Raw genomic sequence first — 11,533 nt, 5'->3', positions numbered from 1 at the left:
ATTGGCAGACCCTTTTTGCCCCTGACCTGTCTTATCCCAGTGTCCCCAGCTTGGGGAGGTGGGAGCAGAGCTGCCCCTGGGCTGCAAACCACGAGCCACGGCCACGTTTCAGCACACGTTTATTGCTGCTCAGGGATTCCCTGCTGTGGATCCGAACAAAGGTCCCTATTGCACATGAACGGATTTTATTTTTGGCATCCTTAAAAACCTGCACGACTCGTCCCAGCGCCCTTTCCCCTCTCCCATAGCTGAACACGTGGGCGAGATCCTCTCTCCAACACGATGGCCATGGTTTGCCAGGAGCTGCAGTGAAGCCTGGGCAGCGTCACTGTTGGGTCACTCCTGCATCCCAAGGAGTCCCCTTGTGTGGGTGGTTTATGGTCGCATACAGTGTATGAGACACCCTAGATTCTGGAAAACATGCCCGGATGATCATTGTAGAGACACTGTTTCTACTGCATGCAAGGGGTAACTTACTGGCTCTAATTTACTTAATGAACTGTCCCTCCAGGGTTCGGTCTGTGAGACTTAACTCAGCTGCTGCTGAATTTTTCTGTCCAGCCTGTAGCAATTGGAGTTGCACAGTGAGAATTTAAATAGAGGGAATTTTTACAAGTTACAGTTGCACAGGGTGAGTCACAGCCCCAAACTCCTGGGCCCAGGGGGAGCCCTGCCAGGGGACAGTGCACTCCGAGCCTCCCGTGTCGCATCCCGGTCACATCCCCTGCTTTCCGGGCTCGGAGGAGAAGCCCTTGTGCTTGGGAGCGCACAGCCAGGATGTCTTCCAGGGAGCCCCTTGGGCTACAGCTTCCCTAGGGACTGATGCAAAGTCCGGGTTGACAGGAGGTCGCTGCAGGGTTGTGCTTTTTCTGTGCCTGGTGAGGCAGGAGCTGCCCTGGCACCGGCTCTGTGCTGCGCTTCCCAAGGAGAGGAGACCCCAACCCCTGTGCGTGGCAGCCCAAGGAGCCCGTGTCCATGAAATGGAGGCAGGGAGATGTGTGGGGCGCTATGGACGGGGGAGCCGAGGAGGAGGAGGCTGCTCTTCCCCTCGTTCCTGCAGGTTGGCCGGGGGGAAGCGGCTGAGCGCGGGCGCACTCAGTACACCCAGGACACGGGCACCCACTGCGGGGAGCTGCACGCCTGCTCGAAGGCGTCCTGCAGCAGCCGCAGGCTCTCGTCCACGCCGTTGTTGACCAGCGACAGGTCGAAGTAGTGCGCGTAGCGGCTGCGGATGCTCTCCGAGTCCTTGCGGAGCTGCTGCAGGGCCTCCGACTGCAAGGAAGGGGACAGGGCTCAGGACGGCGGCTGTCGCGGGGACGGCAGCAATAAGCAGGTCCCCTGGTCCCTCTTTGGCCCTGTGTTGTCCCCTCGAGTAAGCCGATACCCGAGCCGCGCCGGGCGGCTAAACATAGCACGTCCACCAGCCCTTCCTGCTGCAGCAGGAGCCCATTCCCCTCCCTGGGGCTGCAAGCAGCGCTTGGGCATGGGGCTCTTTGCAACCTCCCAGGGTGGCACCAGCAGTGACAACAGACGGGGCTCCCAGGGACAGGGCTAGGGGTGCCAGCCCCTCACCATGAGCCCCATGTCAGGGCTGGCCGTGTCCCAGGGACAAGGATTGGGTGGGAGCAGGAACTGCGGGGTGCTACAAGCTGCTGGTACCTCCCCTGCCTATTTCTGTCTCCTGAAGGTGCTCTGTTCCCCAAACCAGCGCAGCGGAGGAGGATGCTGAGCCCAGCCCTGGAGCAGGGAGAGCCCAGGGCTGCTGCTCGGGCTTCTCTCCCTGGCTTTAAAACACAGGGACAGGTTGAGGCTGGCAGAGGGGGACACTCACCTGCTCCGCCTTGTCCGTGGGGGCAATGAAGACGATGAACGGGGAGAGCTCGGCCGTGCGCACGATCTTGAGGGTCTGCGGAGAGAGCGGGTGGTGATGCTGGAGTGAGGCCCCTTCGCGGGGCAGGGACGAGCAGGGCCCGCGGGGGACAGCAGCTCGGCCAGGGCCTTCGAGCTTTGCTGGCACTCCACCAAGGACCCCCACCTACCTGGGGCTCGATGTCCAGAATGGCAACTTTGTCCTGCTGGTGGATCTTGTGCACGGTCTCGAACTTGGTGCCAAACATGTTGCCTTGGTAGCTTCCGAACTCCAGGAACTCGTTGGCCGAGATGTCCCGGGTCATCTCCTCCGTGGAGACAAAGTAGTAGTCCTTCCCGTCCACCTCGTTCTTCTTCTGCGGACGCGTGGTGTCTGGGGAGGCAGGGAAAAGCCCAGAGCTCTCAGGGGCTGCTGGTCCCCAGGGGGAACTGGGATTGGGACCGGGACAAGGACCCGCACGGGGGCATCTTTCCCACCTCCCGCCGCATCCGCTGGCCTGTACTTACACGGCGCCGGGTACATGAACTTCTCGGGGTTGTTGCTGAGCAGGGCGTTCTTAATGTGGCTGCGTCCCACGCCGCTGGCCCCTGTGGGGAAGGGGACGGATGGAGGTCCACGGCCCCTCTGCGGCCCCCACGAGCGGCAGAGCCATTTGGCTCTAGCAGAGAGTCACCCCAAGATATTTAGGAGCCAGGGACCCTCCTGACTGGCCACCCATGTGGTCGGTGCTGGCAGGACCTACCTATGAGCACCAGCGTCTTCCTCTTGAAGGCGGGCAGCCTCACCACCTCCTCGTAGGACACCACATCCAGCTGGTCAAAAACTGGCGCCGAGGACAGAGAAGGGGGTCAGAGGACACATGGAGCACGTGTGCACGTGTGTGCACATGTACCAACTGGCAAAACCCAAGGAGAAGCCAGGGCTGGGAGCACGGAGCCAGCTGGCAACCCAGGAGCAGGACCCGGCCTCAGCAAGTGGCTTGCGGAGGAGCAGCCGCGTTGCTGGTCCGAAGGCCGGCGCTTTTCTCCCCCTTATTCCACTGTACAGCCCACAGCGGCGGAGGAGCTCGATTTATCTTGCTGATTTACAGCCTTGTTTGTCAGAGCCTGGAGCTCGGGCTCGGAGCCAGCACGTCCTGAGGCCACCGTCTTGGCTGACCCGGCGCTGGCCCGGGCGGGAACGTCAACACGGGCGCTCACCGCAAGGCCAGGACTTGTCCCGGAGCTCAGCGGGCAGGATGAGCCCTCTGGAGAAGGGACCCTCGCCCGAAAAAAAGGCTCCAGCCCTGGGGTCCCACTGCCAGCGCGGCCGCTCGGGCTAAACCTTCGGGGCAGCCCAGACGCCAGGGTGAGGGCCACCACCCTGCTCACGCTTACTTGAGCTGTGCTTGGCCAGGTATTTATCTTTGCACTTCTTTTTCTTCCCGAAGGGGCTGCAGCTCTGGGCTTCGCTCTGGCTCGACTGGGTGACACTCGCCACGCGCCTGCCGAGAGAGGAGGAACCGGCCATGGGGAGCCCTGCGCATCGCCGGGAGCGGGATTCCCGGCCCGGAACCTACCATTCCTGCAGCTCCGGAGAGGGGATGAGGCCGGCCGCCTCGGTACAGGACCCCTCCACGCGGCCCTGCCACCAGTTGCTGTCGTCCTTGTTGATGATCTGGATGACGTCGCCCGTCTGGAACTTGAGCCCTGCCTCCTTGCAGGGGATCAGGGTGTCCTTCTTGGGGTCGTAGTCGAACTGGGCCCTCATGAACATCTGCAAGAGAAATAGAGACGGGGCCAGGTCAGAGGCACGGGCTCTCCGAGGCCCCAGCAGCGTGTTCGGCCTCTCCACAATCAGCTGCGCTCATGGAGCCAAATGCATTGCATTGTCTGCAAATGCATCGTGGTTTTAGCTGCAAATGCACTGCGGTTTTTGTCTGCAAATGCATCGCCGTTTTGTCTGCAAATGCATTGCGGTTTTAGCCATAAACACATTGCAGTTTTGTCTGCAAATGCATCGCAGGTTTACAAGGGCTGCCCAGGGCTCGCACATGCAGACCTTGTTTTCCAGGAAGGCCGTTCAGGAAGAACCGAGCAGCAGGATGGCCGGGGATCACCTCACCCTGGCTGGGGGACAGGCTGTTTTCTGCACTGCTGCTTGCTTGCGGAACCCAGAGCAGCAGCTTTTTGGCTGAAATGCAGCCGCAGTTACCTCTGGCCTAAGTGCTGGGCAGGATGGGGCCAGAGCAGCAGGACAGGCCAGCTCAGGCCACCAGACCCTGCCAAGAGAGGCAGCCTCAGCAGGGCCACGGGAATGGGGGCCTCCCTTGAGCACCTCCATGGCAAGCTGGTCATCCCGAATTGCAGCACGTCGCAACGCTGCCAGCCCAGCCCGCACAGCCCCTGCTCTCTGCTCTGGGACGGATGACCTGGGTGAGCTTCAGCATCCCCATCCTGGTGCTGAGGTAGCTTTGCCCCTGGTGCCGATCGTAGCTGGGACAAGGACGGGCAGCAGGGAAGGGCAGCCGCAAACCAGTGCTTAATAAACCCAAGCGAGGTGGCAGGAGGTGGCTGAGGGACAGCCTGGTGCGAGGGGGAGGCAGGGGCAGCACTTGGGGACTTAGTGATGGCTGAGAGAAGGAAGGGGAACCGTGGGCTGGCGCATTCCAAGTGCTCTCCCACCGCCCCGGTCCTCATGGAGGGGCTGTGCCTGGGCAGGACAGTGTCCCAGCCCCATAGGGAGACAGGCAAGTCCTCCCCACTGCCCCGAGCCGAGCTCAGGGCAGCTTCTTTGCCCAGAGGAGGGAGCAGCAGCAGGTCCCCGTGCTGCAAACGCAGGCACCCGCCGCGGCAGCGGGTTGGAGGAGCCGCTTCCTCCTCCGCGGCGCCTCCTTCCTCCCCCTCGCGCTGCTCATGCACGGCAGCAGCCACGTCACCGCGACGGCGCAGGAGCCGCGGCCACCGCCGAGCCGGGATGCGGCCTCGGGGCTCTGCGAGGGCAGCAGGACAGTCCCCAAAAGCGGGGGGACCGCAGGGTGTCCCCATGCACGTGGGCTGGACGCAGCCATGGCCAAGCAGTGCACTTAGTTGCAAGGACAAGTCTCTGCAGCAACCCCATGTCCCTCCCTCGTCACAAGGCAGCTCTGGTCCCGCTCCTGGCTCTGCTCCCACGTCACGGCCTGGCCAGCACGCTTGGGCCCTGCACTTACCTGGAGAGCAGGAAGGCGGCTTTGCTGGTTGGGAATGACTTTTATTGAGACCGTCCCCTTGGTTTCTTTCTAGCAAAGAAAGGAAGGGGAGAGAAAGATGTGTTGGAGGAGAGGGACTGCAGCCACCCCACCTGCAGCAACCTGCTCCGGGGAGCCGGTGTCCGCAGGGCTCCCGGTGCTCCCGGCTGTGCCAGGCTGCTGCGGGCACCGGGAGCCCAGGCAGACACGGCTCTGCCGGAGCTGCATTAAATGCAATGTGGCTTAGCTGTCCTGCACTGGTGCCTGTCCCCAGGGGTGACACCAGCCCCCCCAGGTGGGGACCCTGGAACTGCCCCCTAGCAGGGTCAGGCAGCACCCCCATGACCCGAGCGGCAGGGACACGGCACGAGCGGGACCTGCAGGAGGTCTCTGCACCCACACGGTCCCTTCCAGCCCTTCTGGCGCTGGCCCAGGCGGTACCTGCGGCCCCTTCTGCCTTGGTGAGCAGAGATGGTTGCCGAGCAGCCACGCGCGTGGGGACACGGCGCAGCGGGGACCCGGGTGACGCCGCTCTGCAAACAGCCGTGGCTGCTGCTCTCGGGAGGCCCAAAGCAAGCGCCACCCTCGGCACCGCGGCCGGGCGCCCGCAGCGCGCACAACGGCGAGAGGAAAACGGTCCTTCCTCAAGAACGGCCCCGTCACAACCAAATACCTACCAGCATCTTCTGCAGCTGGTCAACCGAGTGGTTGCTCACACTCTGCCCATTGATTTCTATGATTTCATCGCCCACGTGAAGGGAGCCTGTCAGTGATGGGAGAAACAAGCCCGTGAAATGCGGGAGCAGGCACCAAACCCAAGCCCACAGGGTTTAGCAGGGATAAGCTCAAATTTCCCACTTAGACCCAAGGCTGGAAAAGGGCCTCGCACTGTAAGTACAGAGCACCTCATTTCCACACCCCCTTTGCACATATCCACACCAGGAAATGGCACCTAATTATTTCTTTTGGCACCTCCCTTGGGTTTTCAGAGCCATTGCAAGCCTGGCCCATCTAGGCACATTAGGGAGGGAAGAGCTTCCCGCCCAGTCTTGGGGACACAACCCATTTGTACAGAGACCCCAGCATGGGGCAGACAACAGGACGTCTCCGGTCCCATTTTTGGAAGTCCCTTCCCTCATCCCCTCATTTCTCCCTAGAAGCCTTCAAAGCATCAACACGACACCCATGCAGAGAGATCCGGGAGTCCTGGGTTCCTGCAGTATTCCCAATGTAGGAACGGGGCTGACCATGCGATAGGGAAAAGCCGGCAGTGCCGCGGAGCTGCCTTGTCTCTGTGCGGGAGGAAGCCGGGGTGCACCCGGGACCCTGTCCCTTGCCGTTACCTTGCCGGTGGATCATGCCCCCGTGGAAGATCCTGGCCACTGTGCAGCTCTGCTTGTCGTTCAGCTTCAGCGTGATTCCCTGGAAGACAGGAGAATCCCTGACCGCCCGCGCTCCCGGCAAAGTCCTCTTGGCACGAGCACCACCCGCTGACGAGGCTCCCTCCAGATCCCCGGGGAGGAAGCAGCATCCAGGACGCTCTTCCCACGTGCAAGTTCTCCAGGGATCTCCAGGCCCCTGAGCCAACACGGCTGTGCCTGCCCTTCCGTCCCCGTTCAGGGGGTCCTGGGGACCTCGGCAGCCCTCACCATGGGCTCCTCCGTGACCTTCTCGAACTGGACGAGCCGAATCTTCCGCACCTCGCGGCCGTTGGCGTGGGAGGGACTGCCCAGCATGGCCGAACCGTTGGTGTAAATGTCCTCGGTCATGGCGTTGAGGGACTGAGTGACCACGGCCTGTGAGGGCAGAACAGAGACCGGCAGTTAAGGGCCCATCGGGCCGGGCAGACGGAGCTCCCAGGTCCCCGCTGTGGTGCTGAGCTACTCCCGTGCTGGTGTCCCTAGAGCTCCAGCGGGGCACAGAGGGCACTAGAAGAGCAGGCAGACAGAGGAAGAAAAGGAAAAACGAACTTCACCCATGGACACGTGGGCTTCATCAGCAGTTTTCCAGCTTGGGAAGTTGTGGGAGGTACAAAGGCTTTGGAAAAGTAGAGGAACCTGAAGTCAAAAGAGTTCACGGCTGGTTGTTTTCTGCAGCAACGCGTCCCAAGCAGGATTTAGGAGCCACAGCAGCCCTTGGCCCCAGGGTGGCTCGCTGCAGAGCACGAAGCCCAGGACGGCTTCACCGCATGAACGGAGCAGCTCGGGACTCGCCCGGCGGGAACGGGAGCAGCGCGGGGGCCACGCTCCACTCGGGATCGCTTTGCAAGTTCAGCTTTTCCTTATCTAGGCCAACGGGTGAAGTGACTCGGTCCAGAGCCACGTCCACATCTGGAGACATCCAGGAAGCACCAAGCCAGGAATTCCTTCCACAGGCATCTTTCAAGGAGCATTAGCCAAAGCAGATGGAGATCAGACCCCAAAGCCCCTCGCCAGCTGAGGCCACCAGGAGCCCGCGTGGGGACAGCCACCAAGGTTCCCCTCAGCCACAGTCCTGCCCGGGCGGCCTGGCAGCACCTCCTCCAATCCCAGTCTCCCATCGCATCCCTTGTCCTCTCCCGACTCGGCTGCGAGGGCCGGGAGCCGCACACCGGGGCCGTGGGCCAAGGCAGCACGTGCCGTTTATTTATTTCTAAGCGACCCGTTTCCGAAAGAGCCAAACTCCATCCTCCGCAGAGCAAGACGGCAGCGCTCCGGCTGCCAGCGGCTCCAGAGGAGGCGGCTGAACTGCGGCCTGGAGCGATGCCCAGGCCAAGGACGGGGTGGAAGGAGGGGGGACACGCGGACTCCCCCGGACCCGCTCGTCACCCCAGCGGAGGGACCCATCGTGCCGCGCTGGTGCCTGCAGCCACCCCGGCTCTGCTGAGCAAGCAGGAGAGGAGCAGCAGCAGCAGCAGCAGTAGGAGGAGGAGGAGAAGGAGGAGGAGGAGGAGGAAGTCCCGCAGCCTTGCCCTGAGGCCAAAGGGCCCCTGAGGTGACTTGAGTCAGCAGAGCTCCCTTATCGCGCCCTGGGAAGGCACCGCGTGGCCCTGGGCTCAGCAAAGCTCGGCGACCCGGCACGCGGCACCGCCGGCTCCGGCGGCTCCCGCTCGGCCCCGACCTTTGCGTTTTGCTGAGGAACGGACAAAACATGCGGCCCTGCGTGCTGACACAGCAGCGGTGCCACTGGTGCCGTGGGCACAGGGTGCTGGAGGTGGCACGGCACCCATGGCCTGTGCATCTCTGCAGTGGCAACCACTTGCGTCCCAGGGCCAGCTCGAGGGCACCGCGCTCCTCCCGGACACGCCAGCTCTGCCATGTCCACAGGGAGCTCCGGGTGGCTGGAGAGATCCTGATCCGAGACCCCGGCATCCTGTCCCCACAGCGAGGTCAGCACCACCACAGCCCCTCTGGGCTGCAGTCAAACATTAACTGGGCAGCTCATTTACAAGGAGCCGGAGCAGCACTCGGAGAAAGCGGCACCCTGAGCAAAGGGCACACGGGGCAGTTTGGGAGCGCCTGGCTCCGCTCGCTGCTCCGGCCAAGCAAGAGCGGCCTCGATGATGAGCCGGGCACGTGGGCGAAGGAACAGGCAGCGCCGCTCATGCTGAGCCAGGCCCCGACACGCTGCAGGGTTGAGGGATGCCGGGATCCCTCTTGGAATTGCCCCGGATCAGGCGTACAGTGCGGCAGGGAGATGTGCTCCACTGCCCGATGAACCCCGGCGGCCTCCGGAAAGCATCCACAGCACCCACCTGGGGTGCTGCTTCGCTCCCAACAAACAGATTAAATTAGGATAAGGAAGAGCTACGTGGGCAGGCTGGGGGAGAGGGGAGGGTGAAATAGGCTGGGACTCTGCACATCCTTCGCTGGCTCCAGCTGTGGAGGCTGGTGCTGAGACACGGCAGGTTTGCAAGGGAGCTCAGCTACGTTGTGCTGAGGTCCCGTTTTCCTGCCCAGAGGGATCAATGCAGCCAGCCAGGGGTGTCCATGAAAACCGCGGCCTCCACGGGAAAGTCACCGAAACCCAAGGAGGAAACCTGAGGTGCCCCCGTTGCACCATCCCCAATCTTCCAGTGCCACAAAGGGCCTTTCCCCAGCACTATTACAGCCTGCAACTGCAGGAACCAGCCCTATCCACTTCATTTCGGGCCAAAACCACACGTTTTGCTCAATGCCTAACTACTAGTCTTGCCTGCAGTCACGTCGGGACATGCGGACTCCGGGCTCTGCTCCAGAGCAGGAAACGGATCGAAGGGTCAGGAGCATTCCTGCCCGCTCACTCTCCCAATGTCCTCCCAACACTCTCCCAATGCTCTCCCAACACTTTTCCTCCCCGGCTCTCCCCAGGGCAGACCTGATGCCCGCAGTTCAATGGGGTGACTGAGTCACCGCAGATAAGGCAGCTGCCCAAGGTCACACCATCAGCTGGAGCGGAGCAGGGAATAAAGCCCACATCTCGCTGCAAGGCTCTATTTGCAGCCGGGAGATAAGAGGAAGACACCGGTCACGGGTTGGGGCTCAGGAGAAGGGGACAGGCGCCTTTCGAGCAAAGCCACCATGGGAGGGCGCGGGACGGCGCTTCCCAGCGTGGCTCTGCTGGGCAAAAGGGGAAGAGGAACCTCCCATTGGCCCCATTGGAGCCGAGCGGCACGGCAGGCTGGAGCCAGGAGCCTCTCCCCAGAGTGGAGCCCTACGGAGCCACAGCAATTCCAGAAACCTGTTTTTTTTCTTTTAAGAGAACTGTGTAAGGTTGAGCCATAAAAGTGCCTGAAGCACCGGTGGGGTCAGGTCTGAGGGAGCCTCTTTGGGACACTTGGCTGTTCAGCAGGATAGGCCAGGTCCAGTGCTGGGGGAAAATTCCCTCCCCACTCCCAGGGGCACCCGGTAGCAGCAAGGACAGCTCAGCACAAGGCAGGAGGAAAGCTCAGCGCGGTGCAAGGGGGAAGCTCAGCGCAGGGCAAGCGGGAAGGTCAGTAGCCAGCAGGCCTGCTCAGACCACGGCTCATGCAGGGGCTTCTATTCAGAATCAAATGTCTCCCCTGGGAGAAAACCCTGCTCAGCACAGGGAACTGGGGACCCGACCGGCGCGGCAGGGACAGCTGCAGCTCTCCCTCCACCGGCCACAGTGCGTGCCCGGCCCCCGGACCACCCCGGGGACATGAGACAGGCTGGTGACACCCGTGCTGGGACCTGGAGCCTGCTCTGCCGCCCCTGAGCCGCCGCGGGCCTGCGGGTTGCTCAAGGGCCGGCGCAGCTCATGTGACGGCAGTTCCAGCTCAGACCAGCTGCACAACTTTGCAGCAAAAACAAGCGCGCGCTCGTCTCGGCGGCAGGATGCTGCAGCCGTCGCCGCCTGCCACGCTGCCCCCAGGGAGCCCCGCGGCCCCGGGAAAGGGACCTGCTCCCAGGGGGCACGTAGGGAGTGGGGATCAGCGGCGTCACGGATGGGGGACGTACCCAGGCACCCGCTCCTGCTGCCACGGGGGACCTGCCTTCGTGGCCTTGGTGGGTGCAGGAGGGATGGGGTGCAATGGGTGGCTCTGGGCCACTCGGTGTTGGATGTTGGGCGAGGGGCACCGCAGGGCCCAATATGGGCAGGGAGTGCCTGAGGGGTTGGGGGTACCTGGGGGCTGGGGGTGCTGGGGGTGCTGGGGGTCTGGGGAATGGGGCAGGCTGGGGTGCCTGGGGGGCAGGGGGTGCCGGGACCCCCGGGGCTCCGCACCGGGGAAGGGAACCGAGTGTGCAGAGCTGTGACCTCAACCCCCACTCCCGACGGCTCCCCGAGGGCAAGGCCCCCCGGGCCGGGCCATATCGGGCCCGGCCGGGTCCGGCCCGGGCTCACCTCGGGCTTGGGCCGGCTCTGCAGCAGATGCTCCAGGTAGAGGTCGGAGAGCGCCGTCCTCATGCTGCTCACGCTGTCGCTGCGGCCCGACTTGAGGGTCATGTCGCCGTCACCGCGCGGCCACCGCGCCGCCAGCAGCTGCAGCCGAACCCGCTGGCTCCAGCAAAGCGGCCCGGCCCCGCCGCCCGCCTCCGTCCCGGTCCCAGCCCCGGTTCCGGTGGCGGCGCCGGTCCCGCTCCCGGCTCCGGCTCCGGCTGCAGCAGCACCGCGGGCGGCCGCTCGCTCCGCCCGTCGCGCAGCGGGGGAGGCGGCGCCGGCAGGCGGAGCTGCGGACGGGCCCCCCCCGGCCCGGCCCCGCTGCCCGGGTCTTTCCGGGTTCCCCCGCGGCTCCCCCCGGCTCGGGGTGCCCCGTTCTCTGCCGGCGGAGCCGCCCCCATCCTCCGCTCCCGGCCGCGGTGACCGGCGGGGGGACACAGGCCCTTTTGGTCGCATCTGCAGGAGATGGGGGTGTCCCCTCCCCAGGACCCGTCTGGCTCCCGCATTGGCGTCACCCCAAGCATCGGGCTGCTTTGAGAGCCAAGCGGTGGGAGCAGGGGAGGGAATCTCCCCCGCTCCATTCCTCACACCCCATC

At 63.7% G+C, this 11,533-nt stretch overlaps 1 protein-coding gene across 1 annotated transcript; it reads right to left on the bottom strand.

Moving 5' to 3' along the window:
• Window positions 1-1,002: 1,002 nt before the first annotated feature.
• On the bottom strand, window positions 1,003-11,125 carry MPP1 (MAGUK p55 scaffold protein 1). Its single transcript, XM_088538442.1, has 12 exons — window positions 10,902-11,125; window positions 6,728-6,874; window positions 6,422-6,500; window positions 5,756-5,841; window positions 5,061-5,129; window positions 3,429-3,625; window positions 3,247-3,353; window positions 2,613-2,693; window positions 2,377-2,457; window positions 2,040-2,242; window positions 1,832-1,906; window positions 1,003-1,272 (listed from the first exon to the last, which is right to left on the bottom strand). The coding sequence occupies exons 1-12, from the start codon at window positions 11,001-11,003 to the stop codon at window positions 1,096-1,098; spliced, it is 1,404 nt and encodes a 467-aa protein (XP_088394568.1). The 5' UTR covers window positions 11,004-11,125; the 3' UTR covers window positions 1,003-1,095.
• Window positions 11,126-11,533: the final 408 nt, after the last annotated feature.

The sequence above is a fragment of the Tinamus guttatus genome, unplaced genomic scaffold (assembly GCF_059628265.1).
Source record: "Tinamus guttatus ecotype Peru unplaced genomic scaffold, ASM5962826v1 Tinamus_guttatus_pri_ptg001087l, whole genome shotgun sequence".
NCBI lineage: Eukaryota > Metazoa > Chordata > Aves > Tinamiformes > Tinamidae > Tinamus > Tinamus guttatus.
Note: the sequence above shows the minus strand (reverse complement) of the source record. Positions and strands in the feature narration are given on the sequence as shown.